The sequence below is a fragment of the Mchenga conophoros genome, linkage group LG8, assembly GCF_057382185.1.
Source record: "Mchenga conophoros isolate Kocher_MC1m ecotype Shallow Benthic linkage group LG8, M_conophoros_male_GT1.1, whole genome shotgun sequence".
Taxonomy (NCBI): Eukaryota; Metazoa; Chordata; class Actinopteri; order Cichliformes; family Cichlidae; genus Mchenga; species Mchenga conophoros.
Window position 1 is genome coordinate 13,725,015 of NC_140533.1, and position 12,385 is coordinate 13,737,399.

The following is a 12,385-nucleotide window of genomic DNA, read 5'->3' on the forward strand; positions in this document are numbered from 1 at the left end:
ATCTTGAGGCTCGTTCTAGATGTCCCATACTGCTCGTCTCCATTCATCATATGGACTGAAGCACTAATACCGCCAACACCATCATCAGCTCCACACACACAAGTGCGTACACACGCACACACACACACACACACACACACACACACACATGCATGCGCACGCATACACGCCACTCATCACATCTCCTCCCACCTCTTATCTCCCATTTTCAGTCTCTCGGTCGCCCTGCAACAGATTCTGTCAACACGCATCAGCCTCTGCGTTGCCATGGCGACGGTCTTGAAAATCGCTGCAATTATTTCAGCAAAGACAAAAAAAACGAAAGAAAAGAAGAAAAAAAAGGGAAAAACCACACTATAGCCACTCGGGGGAGGGAAACTGATCGAGTGAGAGATGTCTGCCTGTGTGTATGTGTTGGTGCTTTATGTTTATGAGAGCAACAGAGGGAGAGAGTGTGTGCGTGTACATGCATGTTTTGCGACCCTTCAATGAACCAGTGTGTGAATTTTAGCATTTTTCAAACAAATATGCAAATGTGGTGATGTGATTTTACATTATATATGAGTTTCTTTTGGCCCCATATTGTAAAAAGCATTTATTATCCTCCACTAAAAACCCTAAATGGATATGCAAATATATGTATATGTTACTGTGAGATGAGTGCAGGTGGACTCGCTGACCCATTTTTAAAGGGGTGCTTTTCAAAGCCAACTTGTACCAAAGTCTGTATCACACACATGTTGCCCCCATGCGTGTGTGTCTGTGTTTGTGTATCAGTGAGTGGATTACTGTGTAGTGCTGTGGTGTGGAATTGAAGGGGTTAAACAGATGTACACACAGACCACTGCACAGTATCAGAGTTTTAAATTAGTTCCGACATATGCTGAACGTCAGTGCACATATACGTTTTAAAAGCTGGCATTATAGTTGCTACAATGGACTTTATCACAAGTTCTTTAAGGTAAAGTTCTTTAATGGTCCCCATGCAGAACATTAAAAAGGACCAACAAGCAGACAGTCAAATAAAATGTTCTTTAATGACTTAGAGAAAAATACAGAACAAAAGGCTCTGCAGGAACATGCAGAACTCTCAAGTCTCTCGCAGAGTTTCCAGAAAGGGAGCAAGGAAACCAGGAAAGCAAAATAACCAGGAATAAACAGGTAGATCACATGATGATATGGAAAAGATTGACGGAAAACACGCAGATTACACACTAGGGAGAATGTTAATAAGGCTCAGGTGAACTGAATCAGACGCTAAAGTGGGTGTGAAGAGAACAAAGAGAGGAAGTAATAGCACAGAAGCATGTGAAGGACTAACCTTTAAATTAAGAAAAAACAGAAAAGAATAAAGTCGCAGAGAAACAAGAAGACAAAGAGAGGCGAAACATGGAAAGCAGAGAAAAAAAGTAAAATACGCGAAACATGAGGGCAAAACCAATTACACTAAGGTTACAAGCTAAACTGTGGCAACTAAAAATACTTTAAATCCAGTGTGTTTCTGTTAATACTGTGTGACACTGTAAAAATTACTATAAGGCAAAGAAATAATAATACCTGATTTTTTTGTCTTCTTGAAAATAAATCCCAGTCTGCATTAAAAGGACAAAAACTAACAGCATTTTAGTCTTTGCATAAAGTACACATAATTAGCATTGCATACATAAACAACTGAAGTGGCATTGTGATAAAATCTACAAGCCTTTAGAAAACACTTTAGTGAACTATACAAACAGAAGAATAAAGATATAAATTATCACCAAACTAAAAGCAGAACTGGACACATTTAATCTTGTTGTTGTTTTAACAAAGTACGCGGGATTCTCGCTCAGTATACAAGCTGGCAGTTATGCTCTTTTTTTCTTTGCAGATCATTATCTATAAAACCTAATTTAGTATCTAAAATGTTACTCTGACACGCCACCTCAGTGAATACTTTAAATTGCTTGTTACAAAAGATGCTATCTTACACTTATCAAACACGATGGCAACGCTGCATAGCTCTAAATCTTTACACTTACTAATCCCATTGTATCTCATAAAGCTACTTTGATACTAACAGATACTTACATGTGTGCCATGTAAGGGAAAACACTCCAGGCCCTGTAATTTTAGGGCAAAACCAACAGTGGATGACATAGCAAGTTATAATGAGTGTTTGTGGCTCTGGGCCAGTGCTTAAGTGAGGACATGTGTGTTTACGCATGCAGGAGTACAATTTTAGAAGCCAGGTGGGTGCATCTACACTTTGTCATGGTGCTATTGTAAAGCATCTAAATGTGGGGGTGCTTTTAAAGTGAAATTATCCACACAAGGGTCACACGTTTTCATAAGATCAGAAGCTGACACAAAAATGCCTGCCGTGGCGGGCTGTCATGTCATGTGCGCAGCGGGGAATAGAAGGAGACAGTGACTTGGACTCCAGTTGACAATGGAGATAGACTGGGACCAATAATCCCAGAGGAGAGGTGGAGAGAAAGACAAAGAGGGAGAGAGAGAGAGAGAGAGCGACACCCACGCAAGGCCAGGTAGGGAGGCTATAAAAGCACTGCCTAAATTTACTGAAACATGCACTTAGTGTCAGCCTGGGTGTGAGTGAGGATTTGACACACCCACCCACACAAACACACACACACACATATATATATCTACATGTCTGCGAATCATTTGTACTACAACACCAAAATATGTGAACAAGCAGCTGAGGTAAGTGCAAATCTTCATTTATATTAAAAAAAAAAGCATTTTGTTGCATGCATGCGCACGCTGCATATTGCGCTTTAAGGTTTTAATTAATGTTTGAATCACAACATAATAATAATTTCTCTTAACTGGAAAGAAAGAACACTATTATCAACAGATCAGTGGCTCAGCTTGTTAAAAGATTATGGAAATTTACTGAAAGTGACTTCAACTTTTAAGAACAAAGTAACCCAAATTAAAAAATATATATATTTCAATGATTATGTTACATGCTTAGTTGATTCCTCTTATCATAGTCAACATGTACTTCGAGTAAAATATTATAATAATAATATAAACCATATCCTAAGATCATGACTGGTACACACAGCCCACTTTATCTCCATCACTGCACTGTTTCTGTTTCTTTTTGTTCCCTTATTTAATGGGAAATTGTGATTTTATAGATTAACTTTCTTGATACTTTTCGTCTTTCAGTGAAAGAATTTTGTAAAGCAGGTGACGCTCGACTAGCTGAAAAGATGCAGAAGTTGCAGAAGAGTTTGGGCTGTTTGTTCCTTCTCTGCTGCATCTGTTTGACTGAATGCCGGGTGCTGAAGTTTGTTGTAGCTGTAAGTTCCCCCATTTGTCGCCTCCCCCCCACAAGATGTTTGACAGCATTTCTTTGTTGAATCCTGTGATTATTATATAATCTGGAAGACACTTTGCTGTGCATGGTTACTGATTGCATTGTAGTTTTCCTGCCCGATCAGTATTATTGTTTTTGCACTTTTTTGTGTAACAAAGGATTACTTTGAGCCTAAACTCCAACAGTGTCTAGCATATCTCTCCCACACACTGCAGCTTTATACATAAACCTCTTTACATAACACCTTATTACCCAACTGAATGATTTAAGAAAAAGAAATCACACTATTCTTATGATTTGGCGTTTCATATTTTTTATTTTTTTGTATCCTTTAAAAAAAAACTTGTATGTGTATGTTGCTTAAGTGCTTTAACCACTTACCTTGGGACAGCATACAATAAAATTATATATCTGCTACATAACTATTACGGCTTAACCAACTGCTTGACAGTAAAAGTGTGTTATCAGCTAAATCCACTAAATTCCTGCTAGTCTTCAGCAACCTCGTATACAGCTCCACTGAATTTCATTGAGTTTAGATTCACAAATCTTTGGGGTTTTTTTTTTTTTTTGAAAACTATTATTTTTAGTTATTGATTTAATTACTTTACATATATAAAAAAAATCTCATGTTGTTGTGCAGCAATTATATTCAAAAGCCTTTGGATCTTTGCTGACTTGTGCTTGTGTTATTGTGTTATTTTTATGATGTGTTTCACTCGAGTGGTTTGTAAAATTACTGTGGGATCAACAAGAGTGAATCAGATGTGTGCACAATCCCGTTAATTCAACCTTTCTGTTATGTCACGGCTCAGAAAGTGAGCTGTCAGGTAATAACACTAATGCAACAGTTCTAACGATTGTGCCTTGATGACATCATCAGAATGACACTTGTGCCTCAAATCCTGCCCACGCTGTCCACAGTCACAGATCTCTATTTATTACCTCTGTCTCAGGGTGATAATCTTGTTTAAGTGTGCAGTGTAATGCTAACACAGCAGCATGGCATCATGTGACAATATCTGTTTTGCTGCTCAGGTGTTCCGGCACGGAGATCGATCACCTATTGAGTCATATCCCAGGGATCCATATGGGGAGGAAGTGTGGGCTCAGGGTTTCGGACAGTTGACTGAGGTACTTGATTTGTCATTGACATTTTGGTTTGTTGTTAACAAAACACGTGAAGAGATTTTGGTTGTATAAACTGAATTGTCTAATAGTTTTACTCTAGCTCTTGTTTTACACAAAATCATTTGGGCTGTGGTACGGAGGCCCTACAGTGCAGAAGAAACAAAAATTGTAGAAATTGCAATACAGCATTTTAGAAAAGAGAAGAATAAAACAAAATACATAATAACAGCATAGCAAGAAACAAACAACAAAACAGTCAAAGCTGTTATTTATCTTAACAAACAAATTAGAAAATAACACCAAGAGGAAAAAAAATTAAGTTACACAACAGAACACAAGAATATTACATAAACCTTTTTTTTAAAAAAAACCCAAAAAAACCAAAAAAAACACTGACATTTAAAATTAATAACAAAACAGAAAATTACATTTCAGTAGTTTACAAAGTATGTCCTTTCTAAATGTTTCTAGTTTTCTCTTTAATGTTATTTTGTTTTGCGCTTTAAGGCCACCATACTTGAACTGGGGTGACACACAGTTCACTAAAATATAGGTGAAAAAGTCAAACAAAAGAAAAATAATAATAGAGACTTTATGCTTATAATTTGACAAGAAATTCATAAACAGGAGGATCACAGGCTTAACACAATGAATGCATCACTGTACTTCAAAAACTGCTGAATTCATTTACTTAAAATCTTTCACTATAAAATACACTTTTAACAGACTTCGGGCTTTAATTAAATTCCTTCCTCCTGTGACTTTGCTCTGTTGTCGGGCAATTAGCTGCTTTACAGTGTATAAACTCATTATTTTGTCTTTGAGAAACACTGGTAACAGGGTAAAAGTTGCTTATCTATGTAAAAAGGTTGATTAGGACCATAAATCTGCAGCGTTTTCAGTCAAAAGGTCAAATTCTGCTAAAAATGTAAAATGCTGGCAATTTTCCTTCCAGCTGGGCATGAAACAGCAGTTTGAACTCGGCCGGTTTCTAAGGAGGCGTTACGGAAATTTCCTCAGTGAAGACTATAACAGCAAAGAGGTAGGTGTATCTGTGTATGCAAACACATATGCGTATCTGCGTGTTAATTGCTGTTTCCTTCCCCATCTTTGTTTAGGTGAACTCTGTTGTGAGCTTCCTAAGCCTCTTGTCATGCGTGCCCTGTAAAATCAAGTGCGCGTACGAGCAGTCACCATCTGTCACGTCTGTAAAAACATACAATAAGTTAATGAGCCTGACTCATTTTGGTGAACTCACTGTCATGACCGTGCAGTGTGCTAAACATGGGAGGGTAATGTAGCCCGTGGGCTTCATGTAAAGTACAGCTGTCAGCAAATATGCAGCTTCTGTGTGCTGGATCCTAAACACACTGACATTATAAGAGATTTGTAATTTCTTTTTTGCCTCTGCTTTGTCATACTCGTTACCTTCCTTTTTCTCTTGCTTTAAGTGCTCGTCTTTCTCTCTTAAACAAAACACAATTACCACAACTAATGACAGCTGTTCTCAGAACTTATCACTGACAATCTCTTGCCTAAATCTCAGTGAACTTGTGCCATACCTTTTCGCGTGTTGCCATGTCTGTTTTACGTTCACAAAAGGGGGGCAAAACAGAAGCACTCCTGGTATCACAAGAACATCCAACCTTATCTGCTTGATTTATGATGTGTAAAAACCTGATAGAGAGTGACAGAGAGCTATAGAAGAGGGAAGACTGATGTCAGAAGAGATCACAGCAAGACAGATTGTCCCCCCCTCCCCTTTCCTTCTCATTCATTTGACTCTTCTATGACTCTTTGGGTTAAGGAAGTACCTCAGTTGACTTGGGATGAGTACTGCTTGCAAAAATAAAGGCAAAAACTTTAATGAGATTTCTAAATGTAGAAAAGAAACATAAGCCTCATTTACCCCAGAACACAGCACATAGTCGGATCAGTGAAACCACTCCAGTACCAGCATATGAATGCTTTTTAATGCCATGTACTCTCTGTGATTACAACAGATATATGTGCGGAGTACTGACTACGACCGCACTCTGATGAGTGCCCAGGCTTGCCTTGCTGGGATGTTCCCCCAAACCAGACCCATCATGCCCCAGTTACTGTGGCGGCCTATTCCAGTGCACACCATCCCCAGAGCCCTTGACAAGGTGGGCTGCTGAGCCACATAAATATTTTCTTTTCACAGCAGCAGCCACGCAAAGCTGATTACAAAATTGTATAAATTATTTTGGGCTTTTCTCTGTAGCTCCATGCGGCCATCTGTGTGCATCCCAGCTGTGATTCCCCACAGTGTTAAAGTGTGAAATGAGCATACATTTGTGCCCACAAGAAGTACCTCGAGTTAACGTTCATTATTTCCACTGATGTTTAACTGCTGTTTTAAAGTTGCTGAGGTCTCCAGGTAAAGACTGTCCAAGGTTCAGCGCTATGATGACGGAGACCTTCGAGAGTCATCCCTACCAGAAGTTCCTTAAAGCTCACCAGGTAAGACAAAGGCCGTCTCCACACAGCCAGACAGACCTCTAAATACACTGTTCTGTAGCCCATCAGCATCTGTTCAGTGACGTGAATGCTCACAGCCCAGTTTGTGTTCAGCATATCTTTTCCGTGAGTCATGTGCCTGCTAACCAGTGAAAACTTGTTTGTAACCCCGTCGTTTAATATCATCAGGCTTACACAATCAAAATTGCTGCAAACAAAATCGTGTCCTTACCTCAGCCTCTCCTGGTCTGCTTATCCCGGCCCTAATTTGTAAATTAACTCACATGCTGAAATGCCTATTTCAGTAAGTATATACTTCACAGTTGTTGATGTCAACGTAATCAGCACCTCTAGTAGACGTGTTTGTTATGCTGAAGACATCATGTCCTCTCAGTGATTTTCTCAGGCACGGTGACTCCAGTGCCTACGAAAAGCTGCACAGTGCAATTTCTCTCACATTCTCAGAGACACTAATTAACGGTTAGATTGAATTAGATTAAGAATTACAATAAAATGGTTTTAATTAAATGGAGTCCCACATGCGGCCTATTAGGGTGATAGTTGAGATCAGGCCAGGGCATCCTGCATTGAATTTTAACACCCTCTGCTGGAGGCAGAGTACCTGCAAGGTATATACACGAACCAAACTGGTGCCACGTATCACCGTGTTATCTGACCAAAGGTTAAACTTACAGTCATCGCCACATTAATGAACTACTAATGCTAATTTATGCAATTTTTGATTATAAACCCCTAAAATAGATATCTAATCAGTGTGCCTGGACAAATATCCATAAATAAATGGAATGTTACTCATAAAAATGGTAATTAAACTGTTGTGTTCCCTTGAGCCTTATTATTTAAAGAGTTTAAACTGATGTCCTTATTCTTTTCTTCCCTGTGCAGTACTTTGTGGAGGCTCTCTCTAACCACACTGGCTACCCCGTGTCCAAGCTGGTTGGTAAAAAAATATGGAGGGTCCACGACACTCTTAACTGTGAGGTATACTTTAAAGCAAGCCCACAAATATTTCTGCTACCTGTATTATGCACATTACAAGCTGCTACAAAACCCAGATGCAGAGAAGTGACAGAGAAAAACACAAAAAAGGAACAATAATGTGCTTTCGTCAAAGTATCTCCAGAGAAATAGAGCGAGGGTAGGAGTGCGGGGAAATCACTTTATACATACAGTAAAAGACGAATGGGGCAACATATTGAAATGATAATTAAAGCATAATGAGATGGGTGGATTCTAGGCCAGGTTGAATATGTTCATTCAAACTTGCAAAATGAGCATCTGTTATCTTCAGACTGGTGCTAAAAATAGACGGGATAATAGAAACTATAAAGTACGGCCATTTAAACCTCGTTTGCTGCCATGTTGTATAATGTGATTATTAGCGTAAGGCAGTGCCGTAATGAACATTCTTCTCTTTTGCAGAGGATTCATAACTTGACTCTGCCACGCTGGGCCACCCAAGAGGTCTTGGACACCCTGAAGAGAATAGCTTCCTTTGAGGTCATGTACAGCATCCTCAGTCACAAGCGAAAAGAGAAGGCCAGGCTCTCGGGAGGTGGGAATTCACATTAGAGGCAATTAATTTAGAGCACTCAAGAGGAAAAAAAAAAGAAGAAGCTCTGTTTATCTCATGTGACTGCTGGCCGAAGCTTTGTTTATTAGCACATATGAGCTAATGGGACAAAGATGATTACAGGGCCAAGACAGGATGCTCAATAAGGTCAAAAGGATTGTCTTGGTATGTGAGAAAAATTAATTTGCACTGTTGACATTGTGGTAATTCTCCAGGGGTCCTGCTGAATGCCATCCTGAGGAATTTCTCTAAGGCTGTAGAGCAAGGGAGCACTCTCAAATTCATTATGTACTCAGCTGTAAGTGCATTGCTTGTGTACGAGCACACATTTATAATCTGCTGTGTAAACTGCTGCTTGATGTACTGTATCTCCTCGCCTTCTTATTGCTTTGGTGCTTGTTCCTCGTTCCAGCATGACTCTACACTCATCACCCTCCAGGCAGCTCTGGACGTGTATAACGGGCTTCTTCCTCCTTACGCTGCCTGTCAACTCTTTGAGTTCTACCAGGAGCATGATGGGTAATGACTTCCTTCCAGTTTTATTTCCTGCACTATTCTCTTTTGCATATTCAAGCACACTATGTAGGTCAGATGCCCACCACATTTTGAGGTATCGCGGTTTTCTGTTTGGATGCACCGAGCAAATACCTTTCCTTTGCGATCTGAGGAAATTTGGCAGCCGCCCAGGGCTGCAGTTGTGAAAGCATCACATAATACAAATACATTTGCATAACACTTACAGATGTGTGTCCTCTCATTGGATTCGTCCTAATAATTACCCAGATCCTATTCTGTGGAGCTGCACTACCACAATGACTCTCGGAACAACCCCTACCCCAACCCTGTGCCAGAATGTAACGGGTTGAGCCCTTGTCCTTTATCCTTGTTTAATGAGCTGGTGAAGGACGTACTGGCAGATGACTGGCAGGCCGAGTGTGGGTTTAAGACAAAATGGTCAAGCACAGGTGAACAAGATAAAGTTTATAATCTGTGTCTATGTCTGTATTTGGTGTTGCCACCAGGTTTCTCTGCAACATGTTTATTATTATTGGGGGGTTTTTTTTGGAGGGGGGGATTGTCTGGGATTATTCAGAACACACTGCCTCATTTAAACATATCAAGGCTTTTGGATATTTGCCATGTATAGCTAAACAGTTGTTGTCTCCCACAGGTACCATAACAGCTCTTGCAGTGGCTGTGGGACTCCTGGCGGTGGCGCTGTTATTCAGTATAGGGGTGATAATCCTCAGGCGGAGAGGACAGTACTCCAGGGAAGTGTAGCAGAGATGATTGACACACTTGTACCATGAAATATATAAATATAAAAATGCTTCCCAACTAATGTTCACTGTAATATGATCGTGATAGTTATTGTGTGCTTGAGCAGATTTGAGCCTTCATAAAGAATACACAATATACATAAATAATCATGAAATAATTTTTTAACAGACATAAAATGTAATCAGAATAAACAACTTTTACAGCAAGGATCACTATATTTTATTTGATTCAATCTTGACAGTGTGCTCTCCTCATTGTGACGTCCACTGCTTACATTCACTGTTTGGCTCATAATTTGAATTTCATATTCGTTGCTGTCCAGTTTCTCACTTCTCTGGCTCTTTGTAAACTGTGAAAGAACAAGAGAGATAGTGGTTGTCAGCTTTTGTTAGATTGGAGTCCAAGTGTGATGGCAATCATTGTTTTGTTGTAAAGTGTTTAGCAGAACCATCAAGACTCATCCTGTCCTAAAATAACCAAAGTTCCTCCTGTTCCTTCATCTGTCCTCCTCTACCCGCTCAGACGGTTGCCCAGTGTTCTTACCTCGGACATCAAGTGTGCACTCCACTTCATCCTTGCCCAGTTCATTGACAGCCATGCAAGAGTATTTCCCTCCATCGAAGGTGCTGGGCTTTCGAATGTTGAGGGTCAGAACTCCTTGATTGTTCTGCATCAAGTACTTGGGATCCTCCCCAATAATCATCTTGTTCTTCATCCAGACAATCTTAGGCTAAGATTTGAACAAGCTGAGTTAAGAAAGCTAAAGCTAAAACTTCTTGGCTAATTAGTGGACTCAATTTTTAACATGTGCTTTTACCTTAGGAAAGCCTTTGACAGCACAGCTGATAGCAGTGCTGTAACCAGCCACAACACTTCTATCCACCAGCGGCTGAGTAAACTTGGGAGAGCAGCACATGTCTTTCTCCTTGTAGGGCTTTGATTTGAGTTCCAAGCCTTCAGAAGAGGGTGGGAAGTAAATCAGGGAAAAAAGGTTGCAAAAATCAGAAATGAACTGTATGAACTTAAACATGCAGCTCACATGTTTAAAAAGAACAACAAAAATACAACTTTGCCACTAAAAATATAAAGTACTTCTTTGAATTATATGCAGCATGAGTATATGAAATCAAAAGTTTACTTATTTATTAAATAGAAAATCATTAAGGATAATATGGTTGGTATAAACTGAATATACACCAATGAACTAAAGACCAAACACCACTGGAATAAATGGCTTACACTGTACTTATAACTTGGCTAACTCAGATGTATTTAGATGACTTAAAATCAGCATTTTAGGCCTAAATATGTGTTCAACTGCATGTAAATATTGGAAACACTGTCATACCTGTTTTGCCAATCACAGCCGTGTTCTTGCTCATGCGCGGCTCCTCGCTCAGGCCACAGAGATTTTCGCTGTAGATGCGGAACATGTATTCGTTGCCCATGACCAGATCCGAAACTGTGCAGTTTGTTCGTCTATTGTGCTCATAAACAGTGAACCATTCCTAGAAAGAGAAAAGAAGTGATAATATTATATTAAACCACAAAATCCCCCACAAATCTAGCATGGAGAACAAACCAAGTGTTGCTAAAGGTAAAAGAAGCAGCATTTGGTAGCTAATGTTAGCAAACCCAAGATTCAGATTTGGCTCCTTCTCTGATGCAAAGACGACAAGAGTAAGCAGGATTGGCCAGAACAAATCAGTGAATCAGATAAATAGCATGTTATTCTGTAATTCTCCATAAAGCATAAATAAATATGCTTTTGTGCGAATGCAGCCAAAGCACACACTTCATCCTGTCAGCTGTGATCTCTCTGCTTTGAATGCATGAAGCAGGTTGGTCAAACAGACTCGCAAGACCTGCAGCTCTTCATAAATCCACTAAGCTATAAACTGTTTATATAAACAGATGTCTGCATAATCTGTAGGCAGGGGCCAAGATTTCTGGTTTGCTTGTATATCACGTTCTGTTGACCAATCACGCTTGAGCAGGCTTTGGCAGCATGCCGATAAAACGGTCTATGTGGAGAACAAAAGAAAGGCCGCATTTGTTAAAAGGTTTTATTTTAACTTGGAGTTAGGAATAATCCTTGATTGCAAAAGTTAAAAATTAAGTTAAACAGTATATAACAAATAGCTTAAATAAGCAGAATGATATGTAGCACAATAAAATAGAATAGACCATGCCAAAAGAAACTAATCTGAAACCACAGTAGATACAACAAAGTTAAATAAAAACGTGAATAAAGTAAGAAAGCAGTGTCCCTGCAGGTAAAGTGAGTCATGAGCGATGATTCAGAGAGATAACGTCCTGCGTAGTATACAGGTCCTCGCTGGACATCTTGGCAGGTGACTGTGGCGCTGACGAAGACTGAAAACACCCCCATTTCCCTTTCTCACCTTGGTCTTCATGTCTGCCTTCTGGATAGTGTATCCAGAAATATCACAGTTGCCATCATCCTTGGGGGGGTCCCACTCAAGTGCTGCATTGAAGCCCCAGACGTCAGTCACCTTCACATTCAAAGGTGGCCCAGGCTTGTCTGTTTGGGGTTAAACTTT

The 12,385-nt window shown here is 39.7% G+C and overlaps 2 protein-coding genes across 6 annotated transcripts in view; one reads left to right on the top strand and one right to left on the bottom strand.

Annotated features, from left to right (window-relative positions):
• On the top strand, positions 1 to 10,037 carry LOC146568342 (testicular acid phosphatase homolog). Of its 2 annotated transcripts, XM_085284342.1 has the most exons (12): positions 1 to 102; positions 3,181 to 3,314; positions 4,370 to 4,465; positions 5,418 to 5,504; positions 6,466 to 6,612; positions 6,851 to 6,949; positions 7,853 to 7,948; positions 8,390 to 8,522; positions 8,756 to 8,838; positions 8,953 to 9,059; positions 9,324 to 9,505; positions 9,712 to 10,037. In XM_085284342.1, coding segments are annotated over exons 1-12 (1,275 nt in total). In that variant the 5' UTR covers positions 1 to 101; the 3' UTR covers positions 9,822 to 10,037. The 2 variants fall into 2 exon arrangements, with proteins under 2 accessions (XP_085140468.1, XP_085140467.1); XM_085284341.1 differs by lacking the exon at positions 1 to 102 and adding an exon at positions 2,590 to 2,706 and having other exon boundaries at positions 9,324 to 9,829.
• Positions 9,965 to 12,385, bottom strand: part of LOC146568343 (myosin-binding protein C, fast-type-like) — a 26,120-nt gene continuing 23,699 nt past the window's right edge. For all 4 annotated transcript variants that reach the window (XM_085284336.1, XM_085284337.1, XM_085284338.1 and 1 more), the window contains 5 exons: positions 12,227 to 12,366; positions 11,170 to 11,329; positions 10,639 to 10,775; positions 10,365 to 10,551; positions 9,965 to 10,170 (listed from right to left, as the gene is read on the bottom strand). In XM_085284336.1, coding sequence (XP_085140462.1) covers positions 10,148 to 10,170; positions 10,365 to 10,551; positions 10,639 to 10,775; positions 11,170 to 11,329; positions 12,227 to 12,366 — 647 coding nt within the window. In that variant the 3' untranslated portion in view covers positions 9,965 to 10,147. The remainder of the gene's footprint in view (positions 10,171 to 10,364; positions 10,552 to 10,638; positions 10,776 to 11,169; positions 11,330 to 12,226; positions 12,367 to 12,385) is intronic.